We start from the raw sequence: 11,125 nt of genomic DNA on the forward strand, positions 1-11,125 counted from the left end.
ATGGCCTGAACAGCTTGCCTTGTTGGCCTCTTTCTTGAATTTCATCCTGGGTCTACTGTAACTATGGCTCTGTCCACTTCACCTCACCCCATTCAAACTGCTTTTACCAAAGCCTTTAAGGACCTCCACTATGCGGTCCCTCCCTGTTTATCTGCTCTTGTTACCCTTCTGCCTCCCATGAAGTGATATCAGACTCAAACACCCTTTGTCTATCTCAAAACACCAGTAGGATTTCCTTATGCTAACTCTTAGACATAGAACTCAGTCTGAATTCATCTTCTCTCTCAAATCTAGGGTGGATAAAAATCAATGATTTTTTTTTTAAAATAAAAAAAATCAGATTTTTAAATTTAAATTTGATTTTTTTTATTTAATTGTATTTTTCATTTTCATTGTTAAGATGGTTTTAAAAAAATAAACCTATATAAAGATCACTTTAATTTAAGATATGTTAAAGCTCAAAGATATCATCATGGAATAGGGATTATAATTTATAATTATAAACTATTTGAGACAATATATTAATGTAACCTTTTTAGAAAAGCTTTATAAATAGGTCATAACAGGCCATGGACTATACTAGGGGCCCAATGTTATGAGGTTCCCAGAGGCTCCTCTATAGATTAGTAAAGATTAAAGAAAACCACTCAACCCAACAGGACTCAGTGCTCAGTCTAGAAGATCCCATTAAGTTTCTCTGTGATGCTTAATTTCAGTTCTCAAACTGTGGATTTGTGTCTCCAGACATAACATTCTTGTTAACAACAGTATATGAAGATGTGAGATAACAGACCTGATTACCTACCAATCAGGCCTATTGTCTCTCTGCAAGTCTATGTACAAAGAGTCAAGCCCTTGCCTCTCTCTAAAAGTGCAAAGTTTCAAGAAGTTAAATGAATAGAGGATTGTTGGGGGTGGAGTAGATCTGGGCAAGAAGGAAGAGTCTGGGGATAAATTCAAGGAGAGAAGGGCAGTAGAATCAAAAGAAACATTTTGAGCAGAATATTCCAGAAGTCTTGAGGAATAAGTTTCTGAGTATAGCCTCTTCACATAGTATGGTAGAAGGAAAAACCTATCATGGCAGCAGGCTTGCCAGGCTATAAATGAGACCCTGTTTGGGAATATTTTAATGAAGTTCCTCTACCTGTGGGTAAGACAGGCATGCATACAAAATGCAAACAGTGCAACAAAAGAAATGCAAGGCCTGGTTGCCTGAGTGAAACAACATCATGAGGAGTGCTCTTTCTTAGGAGGAGGCTGCTCTGAAGATGATGAATAGAACATGACTGAATATGCAGGAGCTCCAGGTCAGTAAACTTCCTTATTTCATACTTCTTCCTTAAGGACTGCCTGTCTTCCCTGTCCCTATCTTTTGGGTGGACTTCTGAACTATTTGAATTGTTATAAAAATGTTTGAGCAAAAATATAGTTGTTACTTTATGGAACTATCATATTTTTAATGCAGTTGTGATATAAAATAATGGCGGAAAGATCTTTCTTTTACAGTTATACTTTGAAAGTAGTACTGAGTGCAGTGAATAATACTAAATTAGCAGTACTGTAACAACTGCACTGACTTCTTTTGTTCAGGAGTATCCATCTTTAACATACAGGATCCTGACTATCCATATTCAACATCATCACTGTGTACAGTTTCAGAGTTATCTGTTAACAATTACCAGTGTTCCAGTCAAATGTATGTCACATAATATATCACATGTAACAAAAAGCAAAAAAAAAATTCCATCATCCAGAAACAACAATAGATAAGTTCGTAATAAGAAACAGCAGATTACAACAAGAAGTAATTAATGAAAAAATTACTTGGGTTGTTTATGCAACAAACTCTCCTTTCCATATGGTTGAGAACACACACTTCATTGACATGATTCAGTCATTATGACCAGGATGCAGTCTACCCAACAGAGCAGATATTACAGGCAAAATGCTGGATAAAGTAAGTGTATGAGGAAGAAATTGAACAGTGTGCAAAAAGTCTAGAGGGGAAATTGTTCACCTGATTTTGATGGGTGGGTCGATGTCCACAATGATCCAGCAATATGTACTTGTGTGACAACAGATGAAGGGACTGTCTACCTTACAGAAACAATTGATACATCAGGAAATGTACACCGGGCAGAATATTTATAAGAAGTATCAGTAAAAGCTACACCAAACTGTGAAAAAAGTAAAATATCTAGTACACAGCTTTGTCACAGACAATGCTGCAAAAGTATCAAAGATGAGAAGAAATCTAGAAGAGAGTGAAGAAAGCCCCAAACTAATAACATATGGCTGCAGGGCTCATTTGATGCACCTCTTAGCCAAAGACTTCAGTGCTCTATAAATAAAGGCTAATGTTGAAATTGCAAAATATTTCCATAAGAATCACTTTACAGCAGCTGCTCTGAAGAAAGCAGGAGGAACCAAACTAACTCTACCACAACTCTGACTCTACTGGAACTCAGTACTAGACTCATGGGCGACTGGAGCTGCCTTAGTCGGGGGGAGGGGCACATGCCTCCTCGTGTCCAGTCCTGCCGACCGGGGGTGGGGAAGTCCCTGCAGCCAATCTTGTTACTCAATCCTGTGATGCCCAATTGGTGCAACCGCTTCCAGGAGTAGCTGCGGCTTGCAGGGGAGGCACCGGCGCTCCTGCCTGCCCCCCCCAAGTGGCAACTACAGCTGGTCAGGCGGTGCACCAGCCCTCTCCAGGGGTCACCACTGACTGGACTGTTTTGAGCAATATATTGAGAACTGGCCTATTTTGATGACAATTTGTGAACAAAATCGTGGCAAAAAGATGGAACTGTCATTAGCCAAAGTTCTCAACATTGGGCTAAAGAGAAATGTAGAACATATGCTGACTATCCTGAAGACTATTTCTGTAGCCTTGAACAAAGTGTAGGGAAATCACTGTTTTATTGCTGATGCTGTTAAAATTTGGAAGGAACCGAGTGAGACCTTGAAAAGAGAAATATGCAATGACAGTTAAATTACAGGCATTAACAAATGAATGGATCAAACACCATCTCCAGCTCATTTTCCTGCCAATATTCTCAATACTTGGTACCAGGGTCAATCCTTAACTGCTGAAGAAGAGGAGTTGGCTATGACAAAGGCATCTAGCAATCATCCCTCCATAATACCAACTATAATAAATTTCAGAGCAAAGGGTGAACCATTCAAGAATGATATGTTTGCTGATAAGGTTTTAAAGAAAGTCACACCAATGAACTGGTGGTAGTCACATAAGCACCTGGATTCATCAGAGACTATTGAAATGATAATCTAGATTTTAACAGCAGGTGTAGAAAGAACATTTACTTTCTTTGGACTAATTCATTCTAAATTGTGAAATCACTTGGGAACTGAAAAAGCAGGAAAACTTGTCTTTCTTTTCCTGCCTATGAATAAACAGGAAGAGGAAGGTGAAGACTGAGTTTGCTGCATTGCCCAGTATTTTAAGTTTTTCACGTTGACCTGACTGAAATAATCTATTTAATTTTTGTTAAAAACACATTTCACATTTATAACTTAAATATTTAAAAATTCAAAAATACACATGCTTGTTTTGTTAAAATAATTATACATGTTTTCTGTTGAAGAGAAATATCCAAAATACATAAGCTTGCCATTTTAGTTAAATAAAACAATTTAAATGTCTTTTATTTTTGGTAATGGTTGTTGTTGTCCACCTAATACAGCATGGCAAAAATATCCCCCAAATATCCATGATTAATTTAATGATTAGAAATAATTCACCTCCCAATGATTTCACAAGTATCTGGTTCAGTTAGCTTTGGTAAATTAAATAACCAAATCATTCTTCAGTTTTTTGATGCAGCTAGAAAATTAATCTGAAAAAAATATCGGAATAAATTACTGCTTTAAAATGTATAGCGTGTACCTTCTAAAAATGAAACCTACATCTAACTCTGACTTGTGACTATATGCATTAAGGTTATATCAAATAACAAGAATGCACTTTTTGTAGAAAACAAAGGTTAAATCGAGGCTTCCTGACCAGTGATTTAAATCATGATTTCAATCATGATTTAAACTGATTTGATTTAAATCAGATCCACCCTGCTCAAATCTCTTCTTAAGACCCATTTCTGGTAAGTTTATCTGGTTCCCAGACTTACATGTTGACTGGGGTTCAGGAAGTCAGGTGAGGATAAACAGCAGGAAGGAGAGAAAGGGTTTGAAAGAGCCCAAATGGGGGCAGCATGCTAATTAAAGCTGTGAGGGCTTGGAGAAATCAGCCTACCGGGGGGTTCTAGGATGAGTAGCAGGTGGGGACATCTGATTTAATTTGCTGACAGAATAAACCCACAATGTAACTGGGCATGTTTGGAAACCTTAGCAAAACACCCAGCAAACACACTCAGGGGTGCAATAGCTAACCTATGTAAGTATATGCTCTATTTGTTACATTCTCCTTCCTCAGCCTTTTTCCTCCTCCTGTTTGTCACATTTGCTTATTTCAAAATTTGACTGTTAGTCCCCTAGAATATAGTTTGTACAAACAGGCATTCATTTCTCAGAAGTGTCCACTGCTAGAAATCTTCCCAGGAGAGGGAACAGTTCAGATGTTCACCTTGCAGCTGCACTCTCTCCCTTGCTCCCTGTGTATTCCTCAGTCCAAGGTCACCCTTGGCCTGGAGCGAGGAGAGGGAGCAGTGGGGCAATTCTCCCTACCCATTCCCCAGACTGGGTTATCCCCAGATGTGAGGAGCAGTGAGCAGCTGCTTCCCCACTCCCTGTCTACCTGTCAATGTGCCCCCACCCATTCCCCAGACTGGGGACACCCTGCTGTCATGAAAGCTCAGCAGGCACTGGCAGCTCAGCTGCTTCATGATCAGGAGAAGTCAAACTGCAGAGAAATGCCCTCCACCATCTCCAGACAGAGGGGACTCTGGTCTGGTAAAGGCACAGGGGAAGCTACTGCTCAACTCCTCCTGATCACAGAGTTGCTGAGCAGAAGCATACAGGTGTGCTCATTTTAGCAGGAGAAACTCTCACAGGGGAGATCTACCAGGTGATAGCTTTCTCCTGCAGGGGGCATGTTTCCTGTGGGAGAAAGTGAATGAATGCCTGTAGACTGGCAATTTCTCTTGGGAGATCAGTGATTCTTCTGGTAGAAGCATAGTGCTTGGCTTTGTCTTCTGTGCTGTGTTGTGTAATGCCTAATGTAATGAGGTACCAGCTGTAAATGAGGTCTTCAGATGCTACTTGCCAAAGAACATGCCAACAGGTCACTTCAAGTTTTCAGCACTCACATTCCAGCTCTGCATCCTCTCCCTTGAGAAAGCGGATCACGGCTTGCAACTGGCTGAGCTTCCTGTGATCTGGATCAATATCTGTGATGCAGTAAATCCTGGGAGGGAGGGAAGCAACATAGAAAATCACATTAGAACAAACACACCAGGGAAGTAACAAATCAGAAACCAAGTCTGACCTCCTCCTCTTAACACTTGCTAGTTGCAAGGGTTTTCTTGAAACTCAAATGTCAAGACGTCTCCAGACACTGTGTGAGTGCAGAGAGAACTGACAATTTTCTCCCGATTTGGCCCCAGAAAATGCTCTACAGTAGGGCTATGCAAAATTTTGCTGGCAGTTTTGTTTTGATGCTGTTTTGACTCATCTTGAGCTTGTTTTGACCCCATCATACCAAGCGCTCACATACACCATGAGGGAGAAGCTGCTCATGGAAGGTCCGCAGGTGGCCTTACATTTCACCTCAGACATCTGGAGCAGCTGGGGTGGTGATCACGCCTACCTCTCCCTCACAGGGAACTGGTGCAACCGGTCAGGTCATCAGTGGGAACTCCTTCAAGCTGAGGTGACGGATGAGTCCCACACAGCAACAGAGATCATGGGGGCCATAAACTGCTTGGTGCAGGGATGGCTTGCTGGGCAAGGTGAGCTCACCTGCAGGTTCATGGTCACTGACAATGGCGCCAATATGATCAAGGCTGTCCATGATGCCAACCTTGTTGGCATCCGCTGTGTGGCACACAAGCTGCGCCTCATTGTAAGGGATGCCTTGGAGGCAGACAGGGCTGCTGGTGATGGTGCCAGCACCAGCAGCAAGCTCATTTTGAAATGCATGAAGGTGGCAAGGTACTTCCACTGGAGCATCAAAGGAGGCAAGATGCGGTGGGACAAACAAACAGAGCTACACATACTGCAGCACAGAATCATGCAGGATGTGGAGACTCAGTGGAACTCCACATACCTGATGCTCTAGAGGCTTTACTTGGGGAGATTGGAATCAGAGGCCCCCTGAACAGAGCTGAGTGGGATACTATGTCCCAGATCTTGGTGGTCCTCAAGCCCTTCCTCGAGGCCACCAAGACCCTCAGCACTGGCGATGCCCTCCTTAGCCAGGTGATCCCCATAGTGAGGGAACTTCAGAGCCAAATGGAGAGCTTCCAGGGGATCAGTGTTCCGGGATGGGGCAAGCTGCTGTCACCAGATGTGCAGGCACTGGTGAGGTGGATGAAGGAGGGCATCAGGAAATGGCTTGATCCCTTGCAGTCCAGTACAGTCCATGTGCTGGCCGCCATGTGTGACCCGAGGATGAAGGGCAGTGTATGCAGCACCTAAACCCTGAATCAGTGGACGGAGGTGCTGGTGAAGAGAGTCAGGGAAGCAGAATGGGGGAGGAGGGGGGACATGGAAGAGGGGGATCCACTGTTCCATGCTAGCACACCATTCACCAGTCAGTCTCTTTCTTCATCACCGGCACTGCCAATGTGAGCCAAGGGCATGGCTTCTATGGTGGGGTCCAGAGCCACCAGACCCCACCACCAGGTAGGTGGTGCTCAGGCCTTGGGGGCTGCCTATCTTGCTGAGGCTGTGGAAGTGCTGCTGTGAGACCCCTTGGTCTACTGGGCAAGCTGCAGCCAGATGTGGCCAGATCTGGCCACGGTTGCCCGCAAGCATCTGTCCTGTCCACCAACCAGTGTTCCGAGTGAGAGGGTGTTCAGCATCACTTGGGATGTAGTGACAGCCCACTGCACCTGCTTGTATCCTGGTTTGGTCTAGCAGCTGGTGTTCTTAAAGGTGAACCTCCCGTTGCTGGGGTTCCTCAAGCTCCAGGTGCAGAGGGAGTGAATGCTACCCTCCTTACTCCGTCCGCACCTATTTCCTTTTTTCATTTTGTAAAAAACAGTTAATGCCCCACTCTCAGCTGGAGGGGGCACTCACTGCATCAACAGCCAGGAGGGGAAGAACATGTCCCTGCTGAGCTTGCTCCCATGCCAGGATGAACTTGAAGGTATGGACTGGGGCTATGGGGAAGGAGGAGGTCCCAGGTCCTGGGCATGACCCCTAAAACTGTACCCTGCTAGGGAAGGGAGGCCTGGTGGGATTGCTGGCAGTACGACAGCCCCATAAATGCCAGGGCCAATGATCCTCTGCTGAAAGGTGGGTAGGAGGTGCCACAGACTCCAGCTAATGCATGCATGCATACAGTCCTGGCTGGGGAAAGCCCAGACCTGTCCCATCTTTGACAGGTCTGAGGCTTGCTGGTTGCAGCAGAGTTGTGAGGCTCCAGGTGAGCTCAGCTTAGCTGCCTGGGATGCCAGCTTTTGGGTTGAAAAACCCTTTGTCAGCCTGAGATAGCACCTGCAGTTGGTGTGTCTGCTGGTCCTGGATGGAAGGAATAATAAAGAAGCCAGAGGCTGGCCTGATACACAATGCAGGCAAGAAAGCCAACTGCCTAGAGGCTATAGGGGTGGAGGAAGCCTCATTGGGATACGGTACTGTGTTGTATAGAGGCCCTAGAGCCAGTGAGAGCACACCTTAACACACACACAGTGTCACTCACCCATGTCACACGTTTTGCCTGTCAGCAGCCAGAGGTGCAAGGCCCCAGAAGCCAGAACTCCCTGCACCTATCTCCTTGAAAGCTGGCAGGCTTCGTGGCCACAGCAAGGACTAGCAGACCTGCAGTTTTCACCCCTTGGTGCCCTAACACAGACAGTCGCACAAGCACCCATGTCACAAGTTTTGCCTGTCAGCAGCCGGAAGTGAAGGGCCCCAGCACCCAGAACCCCCTGCACCTATCTCCTTGAAACTTGGCAGGGTTTGTGGCCTCAGCAGGGGCTACCATGCCTGCAGTTTTCATCACCCTGTGCCTTAACACACACACACACAGTGTCACCCATGTCACAAGTTTTGCTTGTCAGAAGCTTGAGGTGCAATTTCCCAAAAACCCTGCACCTATTTCCTTGAAACATGGCAGGCTTCTTGGCCTCAGCAGGGGCCACCATCTCTAAAGTTTTCACCCCGCTGTAGCTTAATACACACATGTGACACGAGTTTTGCTTATCAGCAGTTTGAGGTGCAGTGTCCCAGAAACCCCTGTACCTATTTCCCTGAAACTTGGCAGGCTTTGTGGCTTCAGCAGGGACTACCATGCCTGCAGTTTCTCACCCCTCTATAGCTTAACATACACACACGTGACATGAGTTTTGCTTTCAAGAGTTTGAGGTGCAGTTTCTCAGACCCCTCTGTACCTATCTCCTTGAAACTTAGTAGAATTCATGGCCTCAGAAGGGGCTACCATCCCTGCAAGTTGCATCCAAATCTGGCAAGAAATGACAAAGTTATAGGCTGTTTCTTGCTTCCCCATTATAGTCTATGGGCAAAACATCAAAACAGTTTCAGTGGTTTCAAATCGAAACAAATTTCAAAATGAAACACTGTTCTGTCAAAATGTTGAAATGCAAGTCGAAACAGAACGATGCCATTTCGCACAGCCCTACTCTACAACTGTCACCAAACAAAAGCGCACAACTTCAGAGTGCTTAAAAAGGGTTTTGGAAAATCCAAAACCTCACTGCACGACGGTTCAGATGAATATGCTCCAAAACAGGGCACATTCTGTAACTTGTGTCTGTGGGTCTCCCAGCCTACTGCTGTTTTTAGAATGGTTGGAGGAAAGGGAGCAGAGGGAGTTTGGTTTGGGTTTTTTTCAACTTCCACTGAAGGGTGGGACATGTGAATTGGACCCTCAGGGAGTGGGGGTGGGGAGTGGCAGGAGGCTCCAATCCACCTGTCCCAGACTCCAGCACTGGCTGGGGAACCCCAAGAACGAGCTCCCTCTGCTCCCTTTCCCCCCTCCCATTCTGAAAACAGGATCAGGCTGGGAGTGGCATTGCTACCGAGACCAGGCTGCAGGCTCACAGCAAGTGGCTGGAATCCCCAAATCCGAGACGCAACAGCAAACTTGTGTTAGGTCCAGGGGATTGTTGCAACTCATAGCGCTTCCTGCAAAGCATTATGAATTACAACAGGGAGCTGCTCCTAGACCTTTGCATAGCTGCCTGCCTGGAGCACAGCCCACTTCATGGGCAAGCCTGGACCAAGCTGAATCACAATCCATGAGTAAATGCTAAGAACTTATACAGCTGTATATGGACCATTTAGGTACATGAAGTGAAATGGGATTTAGCCCAATAAGTTTCTACAGTGATCTATATCATGTAAGTGGGACGGCTGTGGTGACACAGCTTTGGTATAATGCAAAGGGTTTTTTTCAAGGCTTACTGCAACAAGTTGCTTTGGTATTGATACATGTGGGGTTCACACAGCTGAATTTAACTATGAACTTTAGGCGCACACAAATCCCGAAAGTCAAAATGAAATTTGAAACTGCCAAGTTTTGTTTCACATCCAAGGCAAGAAAAAACACCACAGATTACACATACTACTGATGCAAAATCACCAATCAGCTCCACCCTCATTGTATTACGTCTGGGCTCAGCAAAACATCACATGAACTTAGGTACCTCACTGAATTTAGAACCAGATTTTTTAAAATGTGCATGTGCTTAGTCTGACCTTGTACCAAAATGAGCCCTTGCTAAAGGCAGGAGGCTTTCTGTGGCTGAGTGTTCTGGGTGTGATTAGGACCTATGTGAGTTCAGCTAGAAGGGAATGTAAGGTAAATATCAGGTCTTTTCTTACAGTGAAAACCTCAAGACACAATGTAATCTCCCTGCCCCCCCCCAAATGTGTTGGAAACCTTACTTTTCATTCCATCCAGGAAGAGCATACATCAACTGCTGAAACTTCCTTAGCCTGATGAATGGTTTTTGAACCCAAAAGCTTGCTTAAAAATTGTTCTTCAACTATTTAAGTTGGTTTAATAAAAGGTATCAGATTCACCCAAAGAACCTTGTCTGCCTTGGAAACCTTAGTAACTTGCAATGAACTGTGGAGGTTCAGTTTTTACTTTAGACAATTCCTGGATAGTACTGCTTTTTCTCAAGGCTTCTAAAGATGGCAGGCCAAAGCAGAAAGGCCAGTGAAGTCAACACAAACCACCTCATGAGCAGAATTTCTTCCACTTACCATTCATTAGCTAAGCTCAAGTCTGGCTGCAGCAAGTCATGCAAGCCTGAAACCAGAAAACAAATAATAAATGCATTTATCTGTCACTGAATCAGATAGAGAAAGGCTGGGGCAGGTGAAAAAGGAGAAAGCGAGGCACCAGCCCACCTCTGGGAAGGCAACAACATTCAACGTTGTTTCCTTCCACAGTTCTTCTGTGGCTGTTTCAGGTTGACCTACCGTCTTCCACTGAAGTGTTCCCCAGCAGGATGTACTCTCCATGCCCTCGGGACAGCACTATTGCCAGACTGCAGGCAAGAAAAAACAGGGAGTTTGTGAACAAAGTAACATGTAGCTCCCAAGTGTCAAAATCTAAAAGCCTCACAGACAGGCCAAGATCCTCAATAACTTTAGCTCTCTCTTCAGGTATTAAAAAGCAGAAAGCCCCCAAAGTAGTAAATACAGTAGGATAAACAGGACTGAGTGACTGGGGGTGCCTATAGATGCGCTTGGTTTTGTTTTAATTAGAACACTGCAGCATCATCTCACCGGCACGCATATTAAGCCCCTGCACATTTCAAAATGGCTGTGGGGGCGCTTTATCTAAACCTTGTGAAATGAGCTTCAGATAAAGCGTCCCATGGGCATTTTGAAACATAGTAGGGCTTAATATACATGATGGCAAGTTGTTTTAATTAAAATGGCTGTCCAGGAACTGCTCTAATTAAAATGCTGCCCTCCCCCCCACCCACCCCACACCTGAGCACATGTGTAG

The 11,125-nt window shown here is 44.7% G+C and overlaps 1 protein-coding gene across 2 annotated transcripts in view; it reads right to left on the minus strand.

The window, feature by feature from the left end:
* Positions 1–11,125, minus strand: part of CACNA2D4 (calcium voltage-gated channel auxiliary subunit alpha2delta 4) — a 218,964-nt gene that overhangs the window by 99,763 nt on the left and 108,076 nt on the right. For both annotated transcript variants that reach the window (XM_019515536.1, XM_019515537.1), the window contains 3 exons: positions 10,591–10,658; positions 10,372–10,417; positions 5,286–5,383 (listed from right to left, as the gene is read on the minus strand). In XM_019515536.1, coding sequence (XP_019371081.1) covers positions 5,286–5,383; positions 10,372–10,417; positions 10,591–10,658 — 212 coding nt within the window. The remainder of the gene's footprint in view (positions 1–5,285; positions 5,384–10,371; positions 10,418–10,590; positions 10,659–11,125) is intronic.

This window comes from Gavialis gangeticus, unplaced genomic scaffold (assembly GCF_001723915.1).
Source record: "Gavialis gangeticus isolate Ggan-Ray unplaced genomic scaffold, GavGan_comp1, whole genome shotgun sequence".
Lineage (NCBI taxonomy): Eukaryota > Metazoa > Chordata > Crocodylia > Gavialidae > Gavialis > Gavialis gangeticus.